General features: G+C 44.9%; 2 protein-coding genes across 2 annotated transcripts in view; one reads left to right on the plus strand and one right to left on the minus strand.

The window, feature by feature from the left end:
* LOC310792211 (receptor-type tyrosine-protein phosphatase N2-like) overlaps nucleotides 1-1,684 on the plus strand; it is a gene marked incomplete at its 5' end in the record, with an annotated part of 65,708 nt that extends 64,024 nt beyond the window's left edge. The window contains one exon of the mRNA XM_083653939.1: nucleotides 1,581-1,684. Coding sequence (XP_083510065.1) covers nucleotides 1,581-1,652 — 72 coding nt within the window. The 3' untranslated portion in view covers nucleotides 1,653-1,684. The remainder of the gene's footprint in view (nucleotides 1-1,580) is intronic.
* A 20,046-nt stretch (nucleotides 1,685-21,730) lies between these two features.
* LOC310792212 (tripartite motif-containing protein 29-like) overlaps nucleotides 21,731-22,500 on the minus strand; it is a gene marked incomplete at both ends in the record, with an annotated part of 1,605 nt that continues 835 nt past the window's right edge. Inside the window, 2 exons of the mRNA XM_083653940.1 lie at nucleotides 21,731-21,815; nucleotides 22,389-22,500. The exon at nucleotides 22,389-22,500 is cut by the window's right edge and continues 835 nt beyond it. Of these exons, the coding sequence (XP_083510066.1) occupies nucleotides 21,731-21,815; nucleotides 22,389-22,500 (197 nt within the window). The remainder of the gene's footprint in view (nucleotides 21,816-22,388) is intronic.

Here is a 22,500-nt window from a genome sequence, read left to right on the forward strand (position 1 = left end):
TTTGCTGCGACTCCGACCTCCTATTGTGTTGTGTGTGTAAGGTATCGGTAGGTGGCGCTATGCCGAATTGGATAAAATTCGGCACTGGACTCTGTCAGGTCCCCCTAAGTGCACTCCCCGAGTTTGAAGTTTGAAGTGAAACAACAATTAAGCAAGTACACGAGTATGCAACAGCGGAGTTTCTCGGCGGAAAAGGTGTTTTCGCTGTTCTCCCAAGTGGATTATTTGGATTTGACTGATTTTGATTGGCTGAAGGAGTTGTCTGTCAAGGCAAGTACACCCGCCCAACTCCCGCCCAGTGCAAAACACTGGGTGAAAGCTGGACGCCAGACGGTCTGGTAGAACGAAATGAAATGTGAGGTCATGTGACCGGCTGCTTTACCACGCTAACGTCAGTCATCAGACCCCTATAATACCTGACGTCATCACCTGTTTTTACCAACAGCTTATTTTTAGGACTTTGAGCACAAAATGAGGTTATTTGTCACCAAATACAGTGGAGAACAGTGTGGCTAATCAACAGAGCAGGGCAGCACCCAGCAACACATGAGATATCTTCAAAAAGACTAAATAACACTGGAGCGGGGCTGGAAGTGATCAGGTGGCATGTGAAGCTCAAACTGTCAAGTTGCTCCTCTCTTCTCTTTCTTGGGAGGTTGGTTTTTCTCTCAAACTCTGATGTTTCATCAGTGACTGTTGCTGGGATGGAAGTAGTGTCTCTGCCCAGCAGGGGGCAGCAGATCCACGCATGCTTCACCTCAGCTCACAGTCCTGCACTGGCTGCTACAGTCGGCTTGGGCTTGAGGCCAGACTGCAGATGGATTGGATTTGCAATTTTTAGGGCTCATTCCTCCACATCAGGCCAGATTACGCGATCGCCAAAATGTAATTTGAATGGGGATTATAGTCAGATCAGATCACAGATCAGATCACAGAGCAGTTGGGATGGATCATGATATGATCATCTGGACTGTCTGTCTGCCTGTTTGTCTTGGAGGGCGGAGCTGACGTGACAGAGGGCGGGGCATGTGAGGGGGAGGGTCGGGCTGACGGTGACGGAGCCACGCTGAAGCTGAGCTCACGCTAAACCGGGCAACACAAGAAGCACTCTCTTTTCCCCAGCGCCTCGCTCTGCGCGCCTTGCCTCCGCCCACAACCTGCATTGACTTCATGCCTGGCAACTTCACGCTTCACGCTTGGAAAATAGAACAGAATCCTGAACGATCGCTTCAGCGCAGCTTCAGCCTGCCTTGTGGGTGGTGTGAACCGTCTCACCTGTTAACAAGGACGCCGAAATGAAACTGCAGGGCTTCAGCGTGGCTTGAGCGTTGCTTCGGCGTATGGTGTGAACGAGGGCTAACCCTAACCCTATAAACCCTAACACTAACCCTAACATGAACCCTAACATGAACCCTAACACTAACCCATGCAGGTACTGTATGGTTTAACTGGAAAAGTTGCAATACTTCTTGGCACTGGGTTATTTCAGTCGACCAGCCCTACAATTAATGGAAAGGAAAACTGTCAATATGCCCAGTGTGTCTGTTTCTCACTCCTCCTCTCTCTGTCTCCCCCTGCAGGATCAGTTTGAGTTTGCCTTGACAGCGGTGGCAGAAGAGGTAAACGCCATTTTGAAAGCCCTTCCACAGTAGGAAGCCACGCCTCTTCCTGATGGACGGAGCACCTCCACTTCTCCTCATCGCCCTCTCTCCTTTTGTTTCCTCTCTTGTCCCTTCTCCCCTCCTCTCCTCCCCTCTCCTCTCCTCTTCTCTCCCTCTCCTCTCCTCTCCTCTTCTCTCCCTCTCCTCTCCTCTCTCCTCTCCTCTCCTCTCCTCTTCTCTCCTCTCCCCTCCCCTCCTCTCCTCTCCCCTCCTCTCCTCCCCTCTCCTCTCCTCTCCTCTCCTCTCCCCTCCTCTCCTCTCCTCTCCCCTCCTCTCCCCTCCCCTCCTCTCCTCTCCTCTCCTCTCCTCTCCCCTCCTCTCCTCTCCCCTCCTCTCCTCTCCCCTCCCCTCCTCTCCTCCCCTCCCCTCTCCTCTCCTCTCCCCTCCTCTCCTCTCCCCTCCTCTCCTCTCCCCTCCTCTCCCCTCCTCTCCTCCCCTCTCCTCTCCTCTCCCCTCCTCTCCTCCCCTCTCCCCTCCCCTCCTCTCCTCCCCTCTCCTCTCCCCTCCTCTCCTCTCCCCTCCTCTCCCCTCCTCTCCCCTCCCCTCCTCTCCTCTTCTCTCCTCCCCTCTCCTCTCCTCTCCCCTCCCCTCCCCTCCTCTCCTCTCCCCTCCTCTCCTCTCCTCTCCTCTCCTCTCCTCTCCTCTCCTCTCCTCTCATTCCATCTTTGGGAACATTGTGCCAGATAACAGTTAAAGTGATCCGCATCATCTACATAGATAGACCTTCCTTCTATAATTGTATTGATCCATGCAGCCTGTTTTCCAAAGTGAGTTTCTCTCTGTTCTGTTAAGAGTATATTTGTCACAGTTCTTATTTATGGGCATTGATCTCCTGGGCGTCAGTTGGGTCATAACATGCAGCTTGTAGTTATAATGGAAGGAAAATGGCCAGAAATTGTTTTGGAAGCCATAAATAAAATGTTGATCTGGATCAAATCATAAATTATATATTATTTCTGGTCAATTCTTAGTCATAATCGGTGATATTAGATGCGGAGACTTTGCCAAACCATATGGTCCGTGTACTTGGCGGCCATCCGTTTTTCGTTTTGAAATTGTGAAACGAAAAACGTTATCCATTATCCAATTTAATTTGATGTGCTTGTAAATGGAAATTGGGAATTAAAATACCCGTGTGGAAAACTCCTTTCTCAATTTTGTGTTCATTTCTTCTTTGTAACCCGGAAGCGATATTTTTTCCCATGATGGTAAAGGCATGACCCGCCCATCTCTGCCTCTGATTGGGTGACTGCACTGTGACGGCACTCGGCTGCTCTCGCCTGCTTTCCAGGCCAGCCAGAGCCATCTCAAATGAGCATAGATTGTTTCATTCAATGTCAAGATGCAACGAAAATGTTAGTAACGTTGCAGTTAAATTGTTTATTTTGTTTAATTATGTGCAACATGTCGTGCAGAACATGCAGCAAAGGGACAGAGAGGAGGAGCAATTCCTGATGATGATGCTGACTTTGGAGGTCGGGGAGCAATGAATCGCTATTTTATTTCATGGTACAACGACGCTAGGCCAATCGGAGGCAGAGATGGGCGGGTCATGCCTTTGCCAAAATATCGCTTCCCGGTCACAGAGAAGAAACAAACACACAATTGAGAAAGGAGTTTTCCACACAGGTATTTTAATTCCCAATTTCCATTTACAAGTACATCAAATTAAATTGTATAATGGATAACGGATAACGAGTCGTTTTCCGTTTTTTATCATCAAAGAAAAAACGGGAAACGACTTGTTTTTCGTTTTTCGGTTCCTCTTTTCAAAACAAAAAACGGATGGCCGCCAAATACACGGACCCATATGCTTAACTGGCGCCCTTTGTTGATCTTTGTTTGGAGTGTGTGTGTGTGTGTGTGTGTGTGTGTGTGTACATATATAATGTCAGTCATCATGTCTGTATCATGAAGTTGTATTTGTGTCTGATTTTGAGTGCCAAGCTTTCTGTTATCTTCTCATGCAGAGTGCTGAAGAGTTTTGGTCGATCTGATAGATATGATACAAACTGCACAGTGAGAAATGTCTCAACTCAACAAGCTATTTCATCTTCAGCTTTAAGATCTTGTTTTAATAAACTGCCAATGCATTGTTGTTTGAACCCTGGGGTTAGGGTTAAAAATGGTTTACCCTAAAATAAATCATCTCTCTACTTATTTTAAGAAAAATACTCCTAAGTTGAAAAAGGGAAAATATCTCATTCCATTGGCATTTGTTCCACTTATTTTACAATATATATATATATATATATATATATATAGATCAGGTGAAATATATATATATATAGATCAGGTGAAATAACGTAATATGTTTTTGCAACATGTATTTTTTATTAGTTATCTGAGAAGCAATATTGTGTTTCTTCAAACTGAAACTTTGAGTGAAATGTTATTTATTGTGGACAACCAATATTGTGGCTTGTCAGTGGAATTAAACTCATTTCTGCCTTAATAAATCAAAACACTAGATGACTTGGTGAACATCTCCACACATGAAAGCAAGGCTAGTGTGTCACGTTTCATTTTTACATTGGCCTTACTCCAGTGTGTGTTAACCTGTGTGTTAATCTGTGTAAAATGATTGCAAATGTAAAATAATACTGTTAGTACTTAACGGAAATATATGTAACAAATACTGAAGCATCATGAGATCTGAGAATGCTATCTTGAATAATTTGAGGGTAGCCAGTTAGTTTGTTCTGTCAAAAAAAGTACTACCACAGTGTGATTGTGTATATACAGATACTTCCATAGTTTAAAGTTGTACACTGGAGTCAGGCCTTTGCAAAATAAAGTGTTTCAACTAGTGTTATTGTGATAAAAAAGCTAGTTTTGCTTCTGAATAGCAGTTCTTCTATGTAGCATAAATGGCTAACTTGTATCCGTACAGTAGCTGAACCTGTATTGCATTGAAAGCTATGACGAAACAAGCTGAGCTGGCTTTCCCCAAACCAAATTGAACCAAGTAAATTTCTGCTCTGTTCTAAGTGAATGAAGCAAGATGGACTTCACATCTACAGTTTGTTTTTCTTTGGTCTGAACTAAAGTGGAAAATGTGACTTTGTTTTGGTTCATTTAGGTTCAAACTGTCCAATTACAAGTGAGCCAGGGCTTGTAAACAAAGTCACATGACTCACTGGTAGCTCGTTTATTGGAGTTTTGGTGACGGCCATCCTGCCAAGTCTAAACCTGATTCCATTCCCTGTGAATTCAAATAAACCTCAGTCAACATTCTCACGGTGAACATTAGGCTACATGTCGTCAGGGTAAAGTAGATTTCGGGAAAACAGCTCATAGTGTAAAAGTCAACTTAAATGACTCAAATGACTGTTGTGCTTCAGTTTTAAACATTCTATCCATTGAAATCTAGTTTTGTATGTCAAATCTGATTTGAATCACCAATGGTATGACTTGCATACTATGCTACTTGTGCATGGCTATTTATTCAGCAGATGAGTGTGCTGTACTTTCCTGTGGCCTCAAGTCAAGTCAAGTCAAGTCAAGTCAAATTTTATTTATATAGCACCTTTCATACACAAAGGCAATTCAAGGTGCTTTACAAAAAAAAATAATCGAAAAAACAAGCAGCAAAGCAATGCACATATAAAAAACACATAAAAAACACAGCCGACAGTTTTAGTTAAAATATATACTCAAATTAACAAACATGAAACATTATTTCTGTTTTAAATAAGTTACAAGGCACTCTTCAGTATTATTATTACATGTACAGTCCATTTGTTGGAAATGTACAGGAAAAATCTTTTTGCTCTGTTCTAAGTGAATGAAGCAAGATGATCTTTTACTAAGATCAAGAAGATCTTAGTAAAACTCTTAGCAAACAAACTACTATACTTAGTCTTTTTTTAGCTATTTATTACTTTGTCTCCAAGTATTTATTGTATAAAAAGTGCAAAAGCCAGGGATGCTGATGTTCTGAGTTGCACAGCAGACAGTTGAGCTGGTTGGAAGACAGTAGTGATGCGCGGGTCAGGTTTTTTTAAGGCCCGCCCCAACCCAACCCGTCATTGGAGCCAGCCCGCCCCGCCCGCCCCGTTAAAATATCTGAAAATTCCGAACCCAGCCCAACCCGGCAGCCCGCAACGGCCAATTTAATGTAATATGTCTCCGGACTCAGGAGGAGCACAGCGGAGCTTCCAAGGTGTGCAAAGTAGCTAATAACTCTGTCTCTCTCCCCCCTCTCTGTCTCTCTCTCACACACACACACACACACACACACACACACAGACACTCACATGCTGCCCTGCGCGACAACAGTTGAATGGATGAATTGCGCTGCTGCTTTCATGTCGGTCTTTCTTCAATTAATCCATGGTCTTCAGACCGCGTGACCGCGCAGTGTTTCAAATGGAGGTAGCAGGTAGAGGTAGTTAGGCACTAGGCAGGCTACAGAAACAGTTCTTATTCTTCCCCATTTATTTTAATTACCTCATGCGCTCTCAATTGGCCATGTTGCAGTAGTAGGCTAAACGTAGTAGTGCAGCAGGTGCGCACACGGCTTGCAGATACGGCCAGACTCGCTGTCTGATTTCTTTTAATTACCTCATGCGCACTCAATTGTTCACAGCCTACTCACGTTGCAGTAAAGTTGACAAATAGATCACAGTTGAGTCCACAACAGAAAATCTGCAGTGGCATTATATGGACACTTCAAATAATAATTACAGCGAATAATCCTTCCAAAATGTTTGTTTTGAGACCACATAGGCTACCTCATTGAAGCGTTTCTTTACTCCATGTAGGCTATAGAGAGTGCAGCAGGAGTCTGTCTGATTGTGTGTACCTACGTGTGAGAGAACGTCTTTAAGGTTAATTACTCTGCGTGTTTCATTGCTCTAAATTATTTAATAATGTTGCTTTGTCACGTTCTGAGCCTGCCCCGCCCGCACCCGCGATATTTTCATAATTTGCCAACCCAGCCCGCCTGCGGGGCGGCCCAGCCCGCGGGACCCGGCGGGTTCTGGGTGACCCGCGCATCACTAGAAGACAGCACAGATACTGTAAATAGTGTGCTGGCATCATGTTGGAATCAATCTGGGAACCCGTCGGTTAAACAAATAAACAAAAAACATTATTTTTCTCTAACCTCTGGGGGCAGGCTCATTTCATGTCTGTGTAAACGGAACTCGAGAGGCTCCGTCGGCAGCGGAAGAAAATCCCTTTCGGCTTCCTGCAAGCTCTGCCATTGGCTCCAACCGACCGGCTCTGCCTGGATTTCTTTTCCGCTCCCTGCGTGTCGCTCTGAAATCCCTTCGTCGCTATGAAACAACAATAACAACTCTAGCTTGTTGCTAGTAGCAAGTAGCAACTTGCTATATGCTGAAAATGGTCAGTGTTGACTACACACCGGTCACGTTCACTTCATTTTGAACGGGTAAAGCGCAGCATGTGAGCCTGCACACTGCGAGCGCTGTTGCACAGCTTTTCACCGAGCTTGCCAACAGATTTTCGAAAGTCTGTCTCGAGAGATCATGTTGGAAAGGGATTTTCTTCTGCTGCCGACCGCGCCTCCTGAGTTCCTGTTGCACCACATTGAAACGCAGCTGCCCCCAGAGGTTAGGTTTTCATTTCCTTTTTTTACCGATGGGTTCCCAGATTGCAATGTCTATGACATAATCAGTGATGTGCCTCGAGCACTCGCAATTGTGATGTCATCACAATGAGTATGTCAGTAGGTCACATCCTCTCTGCTGTTTTCTTCTTTAACACAATGAGTATGTCAGTAGGTCACATCCTCTCTGCTGTGTTCTTCTTTAACACAATGAGTATGTCAGTAGGTCACATCCTCTCTGCTGTTTTCTTCTTTAACTCATTGAGTGCCATGGACGAACATGTTCGTCATTTCGTTTAGTAACGTAGAGTGCCAAGGACGAACATGTTCGTCAATTGCGTTTTTTGACGGGGGGATGTCGATCTAAGCCTCTTACATCGCCTCTTACAATATGGGAGCTATTGAATGTGTCTAACCTATTTTACAGAACCCTTAGGTGGCGACAGTGCTCTCCCGATTAGACAAAGGCCAGGAGAAAAGAGAGAAGAAGTCATGAGGAAACGGAAATCGCATCGATATGCTTGAAGCATAACGTTAGCTGTGCCTGTGAACAGCAGTCATCTGCTGCCACAATTGAGCCCCATCTGTGTCCGCTGCGATAGCCCATCCATATGATTTAGTTGCCGACACGGCGACACCAGCGTCTTTCTGAAAAGTTACATTATTCTCAGCTGGGAGCCGAGGACACGCTGTAAAAAAGCGGGGGGATGCAGCAGACTTTTCAGTGCAGATCAAACTCAGAGCAAACCGCAGCAGAGACACTCCTCCCACCACGGAGGAGGAGGAGGAGGGGGGTGGGGCACGCAGGGCACTACAGCATACAACCATTGACAGTACACTAGTGATGCGCGGGTCACCCAGAACCCGCCGGGTCCCGCGGGCTGGGCCGCCCCGCAGGCGGGCTGGGTTGGCAAATTATGAAAATATCGCGGGTGCGGGCGGGGCAGGCTCAGAACGTGACAAAGCAACATTATTAAATAATTTAGAGCAATGAAACACGCAGAGTAATTAACCTTAAAGACGTTCTCTCACACGTAGGTACACACAATCAGACAGACTCCTGCTGCACTCTCTATAGCCTACATGGAGTAAAGAAACGCTTCAATGAGGTAGCCTATGTGGTCTCAAAACAAACATTTTGGAAGGATTATTCGCTGTAATTATTATTTGAAGTGTCCATATAATGCCACCGCAGATTTTCTGTTGTGGACTCAACTGTGATCTATTTCTCAACTTTACGTGACACATGAATTTCCTGCAAAGGATCAATAAAGTATCTATCTATCTATCTATCTATCTTTACTGCAACGTGAGTAGGCTGTGAACAATTGAGTGCGCATGAGGTAATTAAAAGAAATCAGACAGCGAGTCTGGCCGTATCTGCAAGCCGTGTGCGCACCTGCTGCACTACTACGTTTAGCCTACTACTGCAACATGGCCAATTGAGAGCGCATGAGGTAATTAAAATAAATGGGGAAGAATAAGAACTGTTTCTGTAGCCTGCCTAGTGCCTACCTACCTCTACCTGCTACCTCCATTTGAAACACTGCGCGGTCACGCGGTCTGAAGACCGTGGATTAATTGAAGAAAGACCGACATGAAAGCAGCAGCGCAATTCATCCATTCAACTGTTGTCGCGCAGGGCAGCATGTGAGTGTCTGTGTGTGTGTGTGTGTGTGTGTGTGTGTGTGTGTGTGTGTGTGTGAGAGAGAGACAGAGAGGGGGGAGAGAGACAGAGTTATTAGCTACTTTGCACACCTTGGAAGCTCCGCTGTGCTCCTCCTGAGTCCGGAGACATATTACATTAAATTGGCCGTTGCGGGCTGCCGGGTTGGGCTGGGTTCGGAATTTTCAGATATTTTAACGGGGCGGGCGGGGCGGGCTGGCTCCAATGACGGGTTGGGTTGGGGCGGGCCTTAAAAAAACCTGACCCGCGCATCACTACAGTACACACAGACCCAGGCAGCAGCAGGCTCGATGCATAGAGAGCAAACAAGCTAGAATAGGCTATCTGATGCCCACCAGCAGTAAATCAAGACCAGCAAGAAGGTGTAGGGTCTGCGCACGCAGGGGCCAGCGCTGCTGGTTGCAGCTAAAACATATTATTTGGCCAAACAAAATTCCTTTGTTTTCACTCTTTTATTGAAGGAAATTATTTTTGAGGTGTCATTATATCAGAAAATATTAGCTTCAGAGTCAATGATGTGCTTGAAATGTTTAATTTCACAAAAGGCTCATTATCTCAGCTTCTAGAAAAAAAATGCTGTTTTTCGTTAAATCAAGCTATCTTTTCCGGCTCATAACTAAAGAACGGAAAATGGGATCAATAAACTTTTTTTTGCAGATGATAGAAGAGAGTCTCCTCGTTCTTTGTGCGTGTTCGGTGTTTACATAGTAATATCACACAATATTCTGTGGGCCTCGAGAAATCACTGAAAACGCTCTGAAACTCTGGCACTGGGAGCGTCCGTTCTCCAAAAGTGGCTGGCACTCAATGAGTTAACACAATGGGTATGTCAGTAGGTCACATCCTCTCTGCTGTTTTCTTCTTTAACACAATGAGTATGTCAGTAGGTCACATCCTCTCTGCTGTTTTCTTCTTTAACACAATGAGTATGTCAGTAGGTCACATCCTCTCTGCTGTTTTCCTCTTTAACACAATGAGTATGTCAGTAGGTCACATCCTCTCTGCTGTTTTCTTCTTTAACACAATGAGTATGTCAGTAGGTCACATCCTCTTTGCTGTTTTCTTTAACACAATCCATCAAGTATCAAGACATGGCTGGTCGGTTACATTCTCTGTACATATCTAACCAAAAAACAACAGAAGATATTTTGTTCTATCAGTGAATATACTCTTGTGAATAAAGTCCCGTTGTCAATGGAGTATTGTATTGCACATTTGACTTGTGAGTGTTTTTTTTCTACATGAAACTTCTGCTTATAGGACATAATTATAGCCAGTCATTCTTACCATCTGGGTGGACGGTGAGACGCTGTTATAAGTTGCCATGCATGAGTTTTATAAAGCCTTATGAATGCATTATAATGTCTTATGAATGTGCTCATATAGACATGACCTTAGAAAGTGTTACAGATACTTCTTTAACACGTAGTTATGACCCCGGCCTCACATTGTTATTCTACCAGCGTGCGTTTAGCTGGGCTGAGTAGATGAGTGGCTGCTTCAGATGCTTATTCAGGCCAAACAGCAGCTCTTGATTGTGGGGAAATGCTCTGGGTACATTATAGTGTTGCTGTGCGGCTGTGTAGAGGAGGGAGCAGGTACATTAGCTAGTGTTGCTGTGTGGCTGTGTAGACGAGGGGTACATTAGCTAGTGTTGCTGTGTGGCTGTGTAGAGGAGGGAGCAGGTACATTAGCTAGTGTTGCTGTGTGGCTGTGTAGAGGAGGGAGCAGGTACATTATAGTGTTGCTGTGTGGCTGTGTAGAGGAGGGAGCAGGTACATTATAGTGTTGCTGTGTGGCTGTGTAGAGGAGGGAGCAGGTACATTATAGTGTTGCTGTGTGGCTGTGTAGAGGAGGGAGCAGGTACATTAGCTAGTGTTGCTGTGTGGCTGTGTAGAGGAGGGAGCAGGTACATTAGCTAGTGTTGCTGTGTGGCTGTGTAGAGGAGGGAGCAGGTACATTATAGTGTTGCTGTGTGGCTGTGTAGAGGAGGGAGCAGGTACATTATAGTGTTGCTGTGTGGCTGTGTAGAGGAGGGAGCAGGTACATTATAGTGTTGCTGTGTGGCTGTGTAGAGGAGGGAGCAGGTACATTATAGTGTTGCTGTGTGGCTGTGTAGAGGAGGGAGCAGGTACATTAGCTAGTGTTGCTGTGTGGCTGTGTAGAGGAGGGAGCAGGTACATTATAGTGTTGCTGTGTAGAGGAGGGAGCAGGTACATTATAGTGTTGCTGTGTGGCTGTGTAGAGGAGGGAGCAGGTACATTATAGTGTTGCTGTGTGGCTGTGTAGAGGAGGGAGCAGGTACATTATAGTGTTGCTGTGTGGCTGTGTAGAGGAGGGAGCAGGGAAGCCCTTAACAGCTAGATGGAGCCTGAGCAGAGCGCAGCTGAAGTACGGGCCTGCATGGAATTATGAGCGTAGGTTTTGTGTTTAAGACGTGTTTTTAGCAACAGCTTATTGTTTTAACTCTGAGCACAAGATGAGGTTATTTGTGAAAGGAAAAAAAAGTGAACAGTGTGGCTAATGAACAGGCCAGTGCAGGACTCAGCAACACATGGAATATCTTAAAAATGACAAAATTAAAGAATATTAAAATTAAAGAATAAGTTCACCCAAAAATGACAATTCACTCGGAAGGACGCGCGAAGATTTTAGTCCACAAAACATTTGTTTCAGCGTTTCACAGCAAAAAACGAACGCAGAATTCTCCTAAACACTTGAAATGGATAATGGCCAACTTTCAAAGATAAAAAAAAGCATCAATACTGCTCACCAGGTGTAATCCAAGTCGACTGAAGCCCTCAAGATTCAAGATTCAAGATTCAAGATTTTTATTGTCACTCCATGGTACAAGTACCACGTGTGAAATTCTTGTGCAGTGGACTCCGTTTACGACATAGTACAAATAGGCAACAAGCAATAAGTAATAGGCAATAAGAAATAGGCATCAATAAGCAATAAGACAGCAATAAGGCAATAAGAAATAGGCATCTATAAGCAATAAGACAAGTCGGTGGCTTATACGACAGTGGCATATTCATTGCACATATATAGGTGCACATGTCATGTGCATACGTTAGACGTGTTCAGACATTCCAAATTCGACGTTTTATACATACATGTGCAAATAGCATGTACCTTATTAAACATACACTTAAATTTACAATTAAACGTTAGGCACCTTATTAAACATACACTTAAATTTACAATTAAACGTCCGTAATAGTAGCAGCTGCAGTACGGTACGGTACGACTACTGCACTATTTGTGCATATTAAGGAGTCTCGTGGCCTGCGGGAAGAAACTGTTCCTCAAGCGATTTGTGCGTGTTTTTGGAACCCTGTATCTCCTCCCTGAGGGTAGCAGGGAGAACAGGCTGTTGTGGGGGTGGTTTGTGTCTTTGATGATCTTCAGGGACCTCCTGAGGCACTGCTGGTTGTACAGTTCGTGCAGTTCTGGCAGTTCACCTCCTGTTACGTGCTGGGCCGCGCGCCTCACCCTCCGTAGCGCTCTGCGGTCCATGGTGGTACAGTTCCCGTACCAGGCGGTGAAGCCGCCTGTCAGCAGGCTTTCAATGGTGCCTCTGTAGAAGTCCCCGAGGATTTCTTTCCTCAGCCCGAATTTCTTCAGGCGCCTGAGTCCGTGTAGTCGCTGTTGGGCCTTTTTGACAACAGTGGCGGTGTGGCCGGCCCAGGTCAGGTCCTGGTGGATGTTGACTCCCAGGTACTTGAAGCTGTCCACCCTTTCCACCACTGTGCCGTTGATGGTGATTGGGGGGTGTGCGCCCCCCCCTCTCCTGTAGTCTACAATGATCTCCTTGGTCTTGGAGACGTTCAGGGAGAGGTGGTTGTCCTGGCACCATTGTTCCAGTACCCCCACCTCCTCTCTGTAGGCCGTCTCGTCGCCCCCCGAGATCAGCCCCACGACCGCTGTGTCGTCTGCAAACTTCACAATTGTGTTTGAAGTTTGAGTCGCCACGCAGTCGTGGGTGTAGAGGTCGTACCAGAAGGGGCTGGAGACGCACCCCTGGGGCGCTCCTATGCTAATGGTCAGTGGGGAGGAGGTGAGGTTGCCCACCCTCACCACCTGGCGGCGGTCTGTCAGGAAATCCAGGATCCAGTCGCACATTGCCGTGTTTAGTCCCAGATCCCTGAGTTTGCTTACCAGCCTGGAGGGTACTATGGTGTTGAATGCTGAGCTGTAGTCCACGAACAGCATTCTTACATAGGTGTCCTTCCCCTCCAGGTGGGACAGGGCGGTGTGGATAGGGTGACCATATTTTGATTTCCAAAAAGAGGACACTCGGCTCCGCCTCGAGATACTTTATTATATAGCCTATAATACAAAAAAATACTCTTTTCAAGTCTTACTGGAAAAATAAATACAAAAATATGAAATAATGTTATAAATAATACCTCTGTATTAGAAAATATTTTAACAAAATATCTCTTACAATATTGTCAATGTAATAATGTAAATAATAAAACCATAACAAACCAAAAATTAGGCTACTTCAATATTAATATAATACTATTAATATTACTTCAAGGCACTATAGTGCAATCCATGGACCTGTAGCTGTTGTGGTGTTTCACAGTATGAAATGCAAATCCTCCGTTTTCCCGGGTCCGTTAATTTTGTAGACAAACTCTCCCCCCGCACAGCTTTCTTATGTTTGTCTGTGTCCATGTGAGCTTTCAGATCCCCCGCACCTTTATTTGAAAGGGACACATAGCTTTGCACACAGTGCACTCCGCTTCCCATTTGTCCCGACCAGGACGGTAAGTGGGGAATCTTAATTCACACTTACGCTTCGGCATTTTGTAGTAGGAGGCTCGGAGCCAGTGCTGCTGCTCCGATGTCAGCTCTCTGTGTTTGTGACACAAGAGCCGCCCACATGGGAGGCAGCCTCTCAGGGATTACGTCACACGCAACAGAGTACTATTTAAAGCGCCAGGCACCGTTATGCCTAATGGTCCTGTGAAAACCCGGACATTTTCAATAATTAATAAACCCCCCCCGGACACCCCGGACAGGACGTGAAAAGAGGACATGTCCGGGCAAAAGAGGACGTATGGTCACCCTAGGTGTGGAGCACGTGTGCTACTGCATCCGCTGTGCTCCTGTTGGGGCGGTATGCAAATTGTAGCGGGTCGTGGTCCGGGGGGAGTGTGGGGCGGATCTTTGATATGACCAGCTTCTCAAAGCACTTGCTGGCTATTGGCGTGAGGGCTATTGGGCGCCAGTCGTTGAGGCTGGTCACTTTTTGCTGTTTGGGAATGGGGATGATTGTTGCTGCTTTGAAGCAGGGGGGGACTCGTCGGAGGGAGAGGGACTGGTTGAAGATGTCTGTGTATACGGGTGCCAGCTGGTGAGCGCAGGCCTTGAGGACCCGCCCGGGGATGCCATCCGGGCCGGCCGCCTTGCGTGGGTTGATACGCAGGAACGACCGGCACACTTCATCCTCAGTGATGGTGAGAGGGTGGTCTGGATCTGTGGGGGTGGGGGGGGGTGGGTGGGGGGTGGGGGGGTTGGTGGTTGGGTGTGAATGGGAAGGGGTGCTGAGGGGTGGGAGGGGGAGGGGGGGGAGTTGGTGGGGGGGGGGAGAGGAGGGATGGTGGTCGGGGGGGAGGGGAGGAAGGGTGGTGGGGGGACGGAGAGGGGGGGGGATGGTGAGGGGGGAGGGGTGGCAGGGGGGGAGGGGAGGAGGGGGGGGTGAGGGGAGGGAGGGAGGTGATGGGGGGGGAGAGTGGGAGAGGGGTGGGAGAGGGGAGGGGGGAGGTGGATGGGAGGCGCTCTGGCAGAGGGGTCGAATCTAGCGTAGAACGCGTTGAGTTCATCCGGTAGGGTGGGTGACGTGCTGGGGTTCTGTCGTTTCACCTCTTTGAAGTCTGTAGCAGCATGGAGGCCTTTCCACAGGTGTCTGGGGTTGTTGGTGTCCAGTTTTGACTCCAGCTGCCTTCCGTAGTCTCTCTGTGCTTTTTTAATAGCGGTCCGGAGGGCATATTGTGCCTGCTTGTATTGATCTGGTGTGCCTGAACTGTAGGCGGTGGTCCTGGCGTGCAGGGCTGCCTTGACCTCGCTGTTGATCCAGGGTTTCTGGTTGGGCATTATTTTGACTTTCTTTGTCGGGACTATGTCGTCGGTACACTTCTTAATGAAGCATGACACCGTCTCTGCGTACGCGCCCAGGTCTCCTGCCACTCTGAACTCCTCCCATGCTACTTGGTCAAAACAGTCCCTCAGGATGTCGTCTGATTGGTCTGACCAGCAGTGGGCGGTTCGGAATGCTGGGGGCTGTTTTTTCAGTTTGTGTTGATACCTGGGCAACAGCAGAATGGAGGCGTGATCTGATTTGCCAAAGGGTGAACGGGGTACGGCCTTGTAGCTGTGGTGGATATTTGTATAACATTTATCCAGTGTGTTATTGCCTCGAGTGGGGAAGTGAACATGCTGGTGCAGCGTTGGCATTCTTCCTTTCAGGTTTGCTTTGTTAAAATCCCCGGTCACTACCAGGGCCATTTCAGGTTGTTTTGTCTCATGTGCACTGATCGCTCGTTGCAGCTCTTTCAGCGCAGCCGTGGTGTTTGCCTGTGGGGGGATGTATACACCCATCACGGTTACTGTACTGAATTATCGAGGACTCCAGAACGGCACGCATTGGAGCATTACATATTCTAGGTCCTCCGAGCAGTATCTTCCTATGACTGTGTTGTTCACACACCAGTTTTCATTAATCATAAGACAAACGCCCCCTCCCTTCTTCTTACCGGATTGTTCGTTTCTGTCTCCTCTGAATACACTGAATCCTGGTAGCGCGATTGAGATGCCAACTTGACTTAACACGTTAAGTGCCATAGCCGAGATAGCTCGTCTTACATAATCCAACGCTTGAGTGCCAGAGCCGAGATATCTCGTCTTACATAAACATTTTTTTTTTTTGACGGTGGGACATCAATCAACAACTTTTACATCTTCGAGATCACTATTGGAGCAAGAGAATGTGTATAATCTATTTTACCGACCCACTAAGTGTTGACAGTGCTCCCCCAGACGAGCGAAATCAAAGAAAAAACTGCCGCGGGAGCAAGCCATTCAAGGAAATGGCGAGGCGATTTTACAGTAATCCATTCGAGACTTGTCTTGCCCGAGAGCGGCCGGCGCAGGCAGCAGCACACAGAGAGCGGAGAGCGATTTGCAAAATAGATTATAGGTGAAACACACTTTGAAACACCTCAGAAAGGCCAGAATCAACATCTGCCCATCGCCCACGCATTCCCCGGCCCATCTTGACTCGCACAAGGAGCGTCCGCATGCAGGCAAGCAGGCAGGCAGGCACGCAGGCAGGCAGGCAGGCAGCAGCAACGCGCTTCTGACACGCCCGCTGTAGAGCCAGGAGGAAGGAGGAGAAGACACACGGAGGGAGGAGTTTGAATGAGAGGGGTGTTTCCTGTTGTTATGGAGGAAATTACTGTTCAAAACTATTGTTTAGAATGTCTGACGGTCTTACTGATGCCAAAAATGAATGGTTAAAGTGACTCTTCTATCGAATTTCACAAAAAGCCATTTATCTCTGAATAAATTTCCAGACGCTGAAACCATGCTGTACTCAACGGCTAATATCTACATAACTACTAACTCTGCAAACTAACTCTTTTAGACAGAGAAAGCACACATTCTATTAGTTATTTTTAGATGATTGGTGTTCATGAATTCTTAACAGAAAATAATCCTCGGCTCTTGTAAAATGAGCCAGAATCCTCAAAAAAAAACCTGGCACAACTTACCTACAGGATGAAAAAATGGCTGGCACTCAATGTGTTAAAAAGACATCATGTACACCGTGTTTTTAGCTGGAATCTTCACTGTAGCAGGCTACATTATCTGCTGCAGTGCCCACCTTCTTGGAGCACATGGCTACATATTGGTGTGCTGGACCGGACCACCAACCCAAAGTGTCATATTTGACGACCCGGGAAAGAGAACGTTACTTATTCCTTCTCAAACTACTTCCTACATGGTGCTAGTCTATCAACATGTCTTAGCTGTCATTGATTGTGTTGCATAGTGGTTTTCTGTACTGTTGACAAATTGTGATATTGTAAGTCGCTTTGGACAAAAGCGTCTGCGAAATGACGTAATGTAATGTAATGTAAAACCATGACTAACCTGTCCAGTGACTATCTACTCGATCCAATCCATGTTTCACCACCCAGTATCATCTTGTAAAGGTATCCCACACAGACGTATAGATGTAAAAAAACAAAACCACAAAACCGTTTAAAAGTAAACAAGACAACTTACGCAAATAATCTACGCAAACCCTGACCCATCTTTAAGTCCAGTGCCCCCAGTTGCTTAGTGGCAAAAAGAAGTCACTGAGAAGTGCACACATATATGCACCTTATCCCACACAAATTATTTACAGCGCCGAAATTCCAGACCGCCATCCAACTGAAGTGCGCGGTCTCCCTTTGTTGTGACAAGCGGAGATAATGGTTGGTAACTTATTTGCAGTAAATGCGTTTGGAAAAGATATGTAGGCCTAACCTATCATAATGTATTTTGTTGTAACTCATTGTAATAAATACAGACAAATATAGCCTAATACAAGGCCGTAACGGCAATATACATTGAGAACGACAAATCCCCCCCAATATTTAAGCCTGATAAAGGTTTGATAGATGAGACCCCTGGACTTGTATTGTAATTGAATTGGCTGTTTGAGACGAGAAGAGGGCGGGGTTTTCAATTAGCCTATCAGGATTTGCTTTATTCCAGGAAGAGGAGCATTTTGAAAGACAATTCCACATCTGGTCTAAACATGAAGACTGCACTTTGTTGTGTTTTAGGCAGAAAATCGTCTGTTGTGTCATTTAGTTTCACATTTTCTCTAGCAGCTTTGATAGAATTCCTGAAATGAATACAGAAGAAGTAGGCTACTTGATTCATTCTTGAAATGAAAGACTTTATTGATATTTGTAAACATTAACTTTGATCACACATCAAATCACTAAAACCTGGTAAAAGACTGGTTCAATCTTTCATCTACATTCATGATTATAATGATTATAGTAATAATCATTATAATGATTATAGTAATAACGATGACATTTTCATTCACTTTGCTTAACTCTTTCCCCTCCATTGATAACATTTTTCATCATTTTTGAGACAACGCTTCCCCACCAACGACGACTTTTTCCGGCAATCTGTCTTTTCACTGTTATATGATAGATGCTTCTCGCAAATTGTGAAATAGTCCAGCACTTCCAGGGTTAAAAACAGAGCAAAGGTGACACCCGGAAGGAGAGGAAAGCCACACGTCTCCCATAGGATCGCATAGGAAAAGCTTGCTGCTCAAAAAGCTAATGGTGCTGAGCTATGGTGAGAAAACCACCATTCATGTGCTGATAAAAACGAAGTTACCAACAAACCTAGAATTGTGTGGATGAAAAAATATGTTCAGTGTTTATATCATAGAACAAAAATATTCTGTGGGTCTTGAAAGATGAGTGTAAATGATCAAAAACTGCCAGCTTCTTTTAAAATGCTCGCAGAAACGTTGGGGAAAGAGTTAACAAAGTTACAAAGTGTCAAAATCAACATGTTAAAAACAACTCAGCTATAATAAACGAAAGAGTTGACAAAGTTACAAAGTGTCAAATTCAACATGTTAACAACAATTCAGCTATAATAAACGAAAGAGTTAAAGGAGAATTTCGGTTTTTTTGAACCTGGAGCCATTTCCTGGCATTAATTATGAATTGGCCACTCACCTAGCGATGTCTGCAGCGTTTCTGGGCGTCCTAGCGTTGTTTTGAGATCAATATCGTCCAAGTCAGTGTAAAATGGAGTTGATTTGGGGCCAAGTGGTAGCCTGTATTTCCTGCATCTAAATAGCTATTTTTCTTCCCGTTTTCGCCACATATCGCCATAATCAGATCCGTCAACATCCAGCCGAGTGTTATTTCACCCCAGGCTGTTTCCTGGACTGCACACGGATCAAATTACCTCAAACGTGATCTAGGTCACCAAGTCTCGTGAAGTCCCGCGATACTTTCCTGTCGACTGGCCAAATACAGGCAGGACGCTTTGCGGTCGTGGTTTTAGCGTAACCTATGTGGGGTTTGGCGTAACCTATGTGGGATTCGAAATAACGAAGGTTATGCCAAACCCCACATAGGTTACGCCAAACCCCACATAGGTTACGCTAAAACCACGACCGCAAAGCGTCCTGCCTGTATTTGGCCAGTCGACAGGAAAGTATCGCGGGACTTCACGAGACTTGGTGACCTAGATCACGTTTGAGGTAATTTGATCCGTGTGCAGTCCAGGAAACAGCCTGGGGTGAAATAACACTCGGCTGGATGTTGACGGATCTGATTATGGCGATATGTGGCGAAAACGGGAAGAAAAATAGCTATTTAGATGCAGGAAATACAGGCTACCACTTGGCCCCAAATCAACTCCATTTTACACTGACTTGGACGATATTGATCTCAAAACAACGCTAGGACGCCCAGAAACGCTGCAGACATCGCTAGGTGAGTGGCCAATTCATAATTAATGCCAGGAAATGGCTCCAGGTTCAAAAAAACCGAAATTCTCCTTTAACAAAGTTACAAAGTGTCAAATTCAACATGTTAACAACAATTCAGCTTAATAAAGGAAAGAGTTAACAAAGTTTCAAAGTGTCAAAATCAACATGTTAACAACAATTCAGCTTAATAAAGGAAAGAGTTAACAAAGTTTCAAAGTGTCAAAATCAACATGTTAACAACAATTCAGCTTAATAAAGGAAAGAGTTAACAAAGTTTCAAAGTGTTAAAATCAACATGTTAACAACAATTCAGCTATAATAAAGGAAAGAGTTAACAAAGTTTCAAAGTGTCAAAATCAACATGTTAACAACAATTCAGCTATAATAAAGGAAAGAGTTAACAAAGTTTCAAAGTGTTAAAATCAACATGTTAACAACAATTCACCTATAATAAAGGAAAGAGTTAACAAAGTTTCAAAGTGTCAAAATCAACATGTTAACAACAATTCAGCTATAATAAATGAAAGAGTTAACAAAGTTACAAAGTGTCAAAATCAACATGTTAACAATTCAGCTATAATAAATTAAAGAGTTAACAAAGTTACAAAGTGTCAAAATCAACATGTTAACAACAATTCAGTTATAATAAAGAGAGCACTTCTAGTGCTGTCTCCATTAAAGGCCCTTTTAAAGGCCGTTTTCCTACCTGGTTTTTAAATGTGAGCTGTATCTGGATGTTATCTGGATAAAGAAAAATGCATGTTAATTGTGTAAACGCACCGTGATCAGGATGTGATCAGATCTGCCTGACCACATCTGGGGGTAGTTTTGTGTCCAGATCTCTTTCATCCCATTTAAACCTGGTTTTTAAATGCGACCATTATCCAGATAACTTATCTGGATCCAGGTCACATTTAAAAACCAGGTGGAAATGGGGTGTAACTGTTGGTGTTATATGAAAACATTATCTATCTCGTATAGTCGGACGTCATCTGATTGGCCAAATAACTTACATTGATAAGAAGTGAAAGCTAATATTTCCACTACAATATAATGACTGCAGCGCTGTCAAGGTAAGGTAGGACAGCTTCTCCTCTTGCCTTCATTATACTCTTTGTCTGTGATACAACGGAGGTGGGCAGCCATAGTGTTTCCGGTCATATAAGCATTAGTTTAGAAGCCACAATATTACAGTATGATCAACAAACCGGCCAACAGATATCAAAGCGGATGGGCTTTATGGACTATGCATGCGTGACTCGAATATGGTTAACAGTTATTATCGACGATGTTTGAGCCAGGCGAACACTCAATTGACTATATTGAATATGTAGCTAACAGCTAACAGCTAGCTAACGGCAGAGGCTAACTCTATTTACTGTATACAGTCATGATATGACGTATGGCTATGGCATTCCATTGAGTCATTTCACTCTTTGCGATGTGATAAAAGTTTCTCAGTGAGTTATAGTTGATTGTCTCACTGAATTATCTGCTAATAACCAATTTTAGCAGCAGAATTTGATGTCCTGGCGTGGCAAGGCTGTGCGTAATGACATATCCAAAAGGAATTTTACTCTGCACTGCGCTGCGCAGCACGGAGATTATGGTGCGCTCAAGCGCAGCGGGGTATTCAGCACGTAAGAGGTGCTTTTAAAAGCCTTAGCGCAAAGTAATTGGCTTGCGCGCTGCTGACGATAGGATAATGCCATCCATCCCCACATTTTAGCGCTGAAACGCCTGGTTTGGCATGTGGCAGAGCTATCTCCAGTAGATAGGGCGCCCCTCATCTATAAATTGAGAGAAGAGTGAATATGTGAATAAATGAAAGTTCCTGACCATTTACTGCCATTTCAGCATCACCTTATATTGTCTTGAATTGGTAAACCAGCCATCTCAAACATTATAAGTTTGGTAAATCATACAGTAACTTTGTTTTATGCACATGCTATTGAAAACATATACACATCAAATACTTTATAAAGGAGACAAAATAAATGCATTTAGGCGGACTTACTGTACATAATAGGCTGTCTCATTGTTTTTATTTCCTCTCAGTAAAATAATAGAAATTAGAAGAAAGAAATTCTGCTAATTTATTTAGTGACCCAAATAAAATCTTGTGCGACCCACCTCTAGGTTCCGATCCTGTTACGTCACCCATTGGCTGACGTGTAGGTCAAAATTCAGTCCGCTATCCCCCCCCCCCCTGAAGCGTGAAGGTAATTGGATGACAGAAAGCTGAGCCTGTGAGAAATAGAACTCTACTTGAGCTTACACAACACAGCAGTGGCTCCAGTATCAACCCAAAGTCCAGCATATAGAGGTTGAGTGAATGTGGTCTGGACTCTGTGGAGGAGAGTCATGGTGTCAGAGACGCTGTAGAAGGACAGAATACCTGCACTGTGATCCAGGTACACTCCTACTCTGGGGGACCCAGGGCCTTGGAAGCGAGTGGTGATATTGTTATGTCTGAATTGATAACTATTGTTGTAATAATATAATGCCCAACACTTTTCATTGTTACCAAATCCACATTCACTTGCCGTTCCTGTTCTGCTAATATCCTTATATGAGACTGCTACCGAAATTCTGCCCCCGCTGCGCTCCACCTCCCAGTAACAACGTCCAGTCAGAGCTTCTACACTCAGGACCTGAAAACTTGTAATGAATCTGTCTTTGTGACTATAATATTTCTTTTCTTCTGTCAGACGTGTTGCTTTTCTGTAGCCCTCAGATAATAACAGCCATTTGTTTACTGTGTTTTGATCCATTGTGATTGTATGTGAATGTTCTAAGAATTCAGCTCTGGTCTTGGGGTCTCTTGGTTGCGACAGTAAAACATCCAAGTCAGTAATTATCAAGGAGATCTTAGGCCATTCCTCTGTAAGAATGTCCAGTTGTTTATCTCTGGCCTCTGACACAGCTGCAGTCACATCCTCAAAGTATCGCAGAGGACGTAAGCTGCTGGGTAAGTCTGTATACACACTGAGACGTGACAGAGAGGGGTAAATCTGTAGAAAAAGAATGTGAT

The sequence above is a fragment of the Poromitra crassiceps genome, assembly GCF_964638095.1.
Source record: "Poromitra crassiceps genome assembly, chromosome: 17".
NCBI lineage: Eukaryota > Metazoa > Chordata > Actinopteri > Beryciformes > Melamphaidae > Poromitra > Poromitra crassiceps.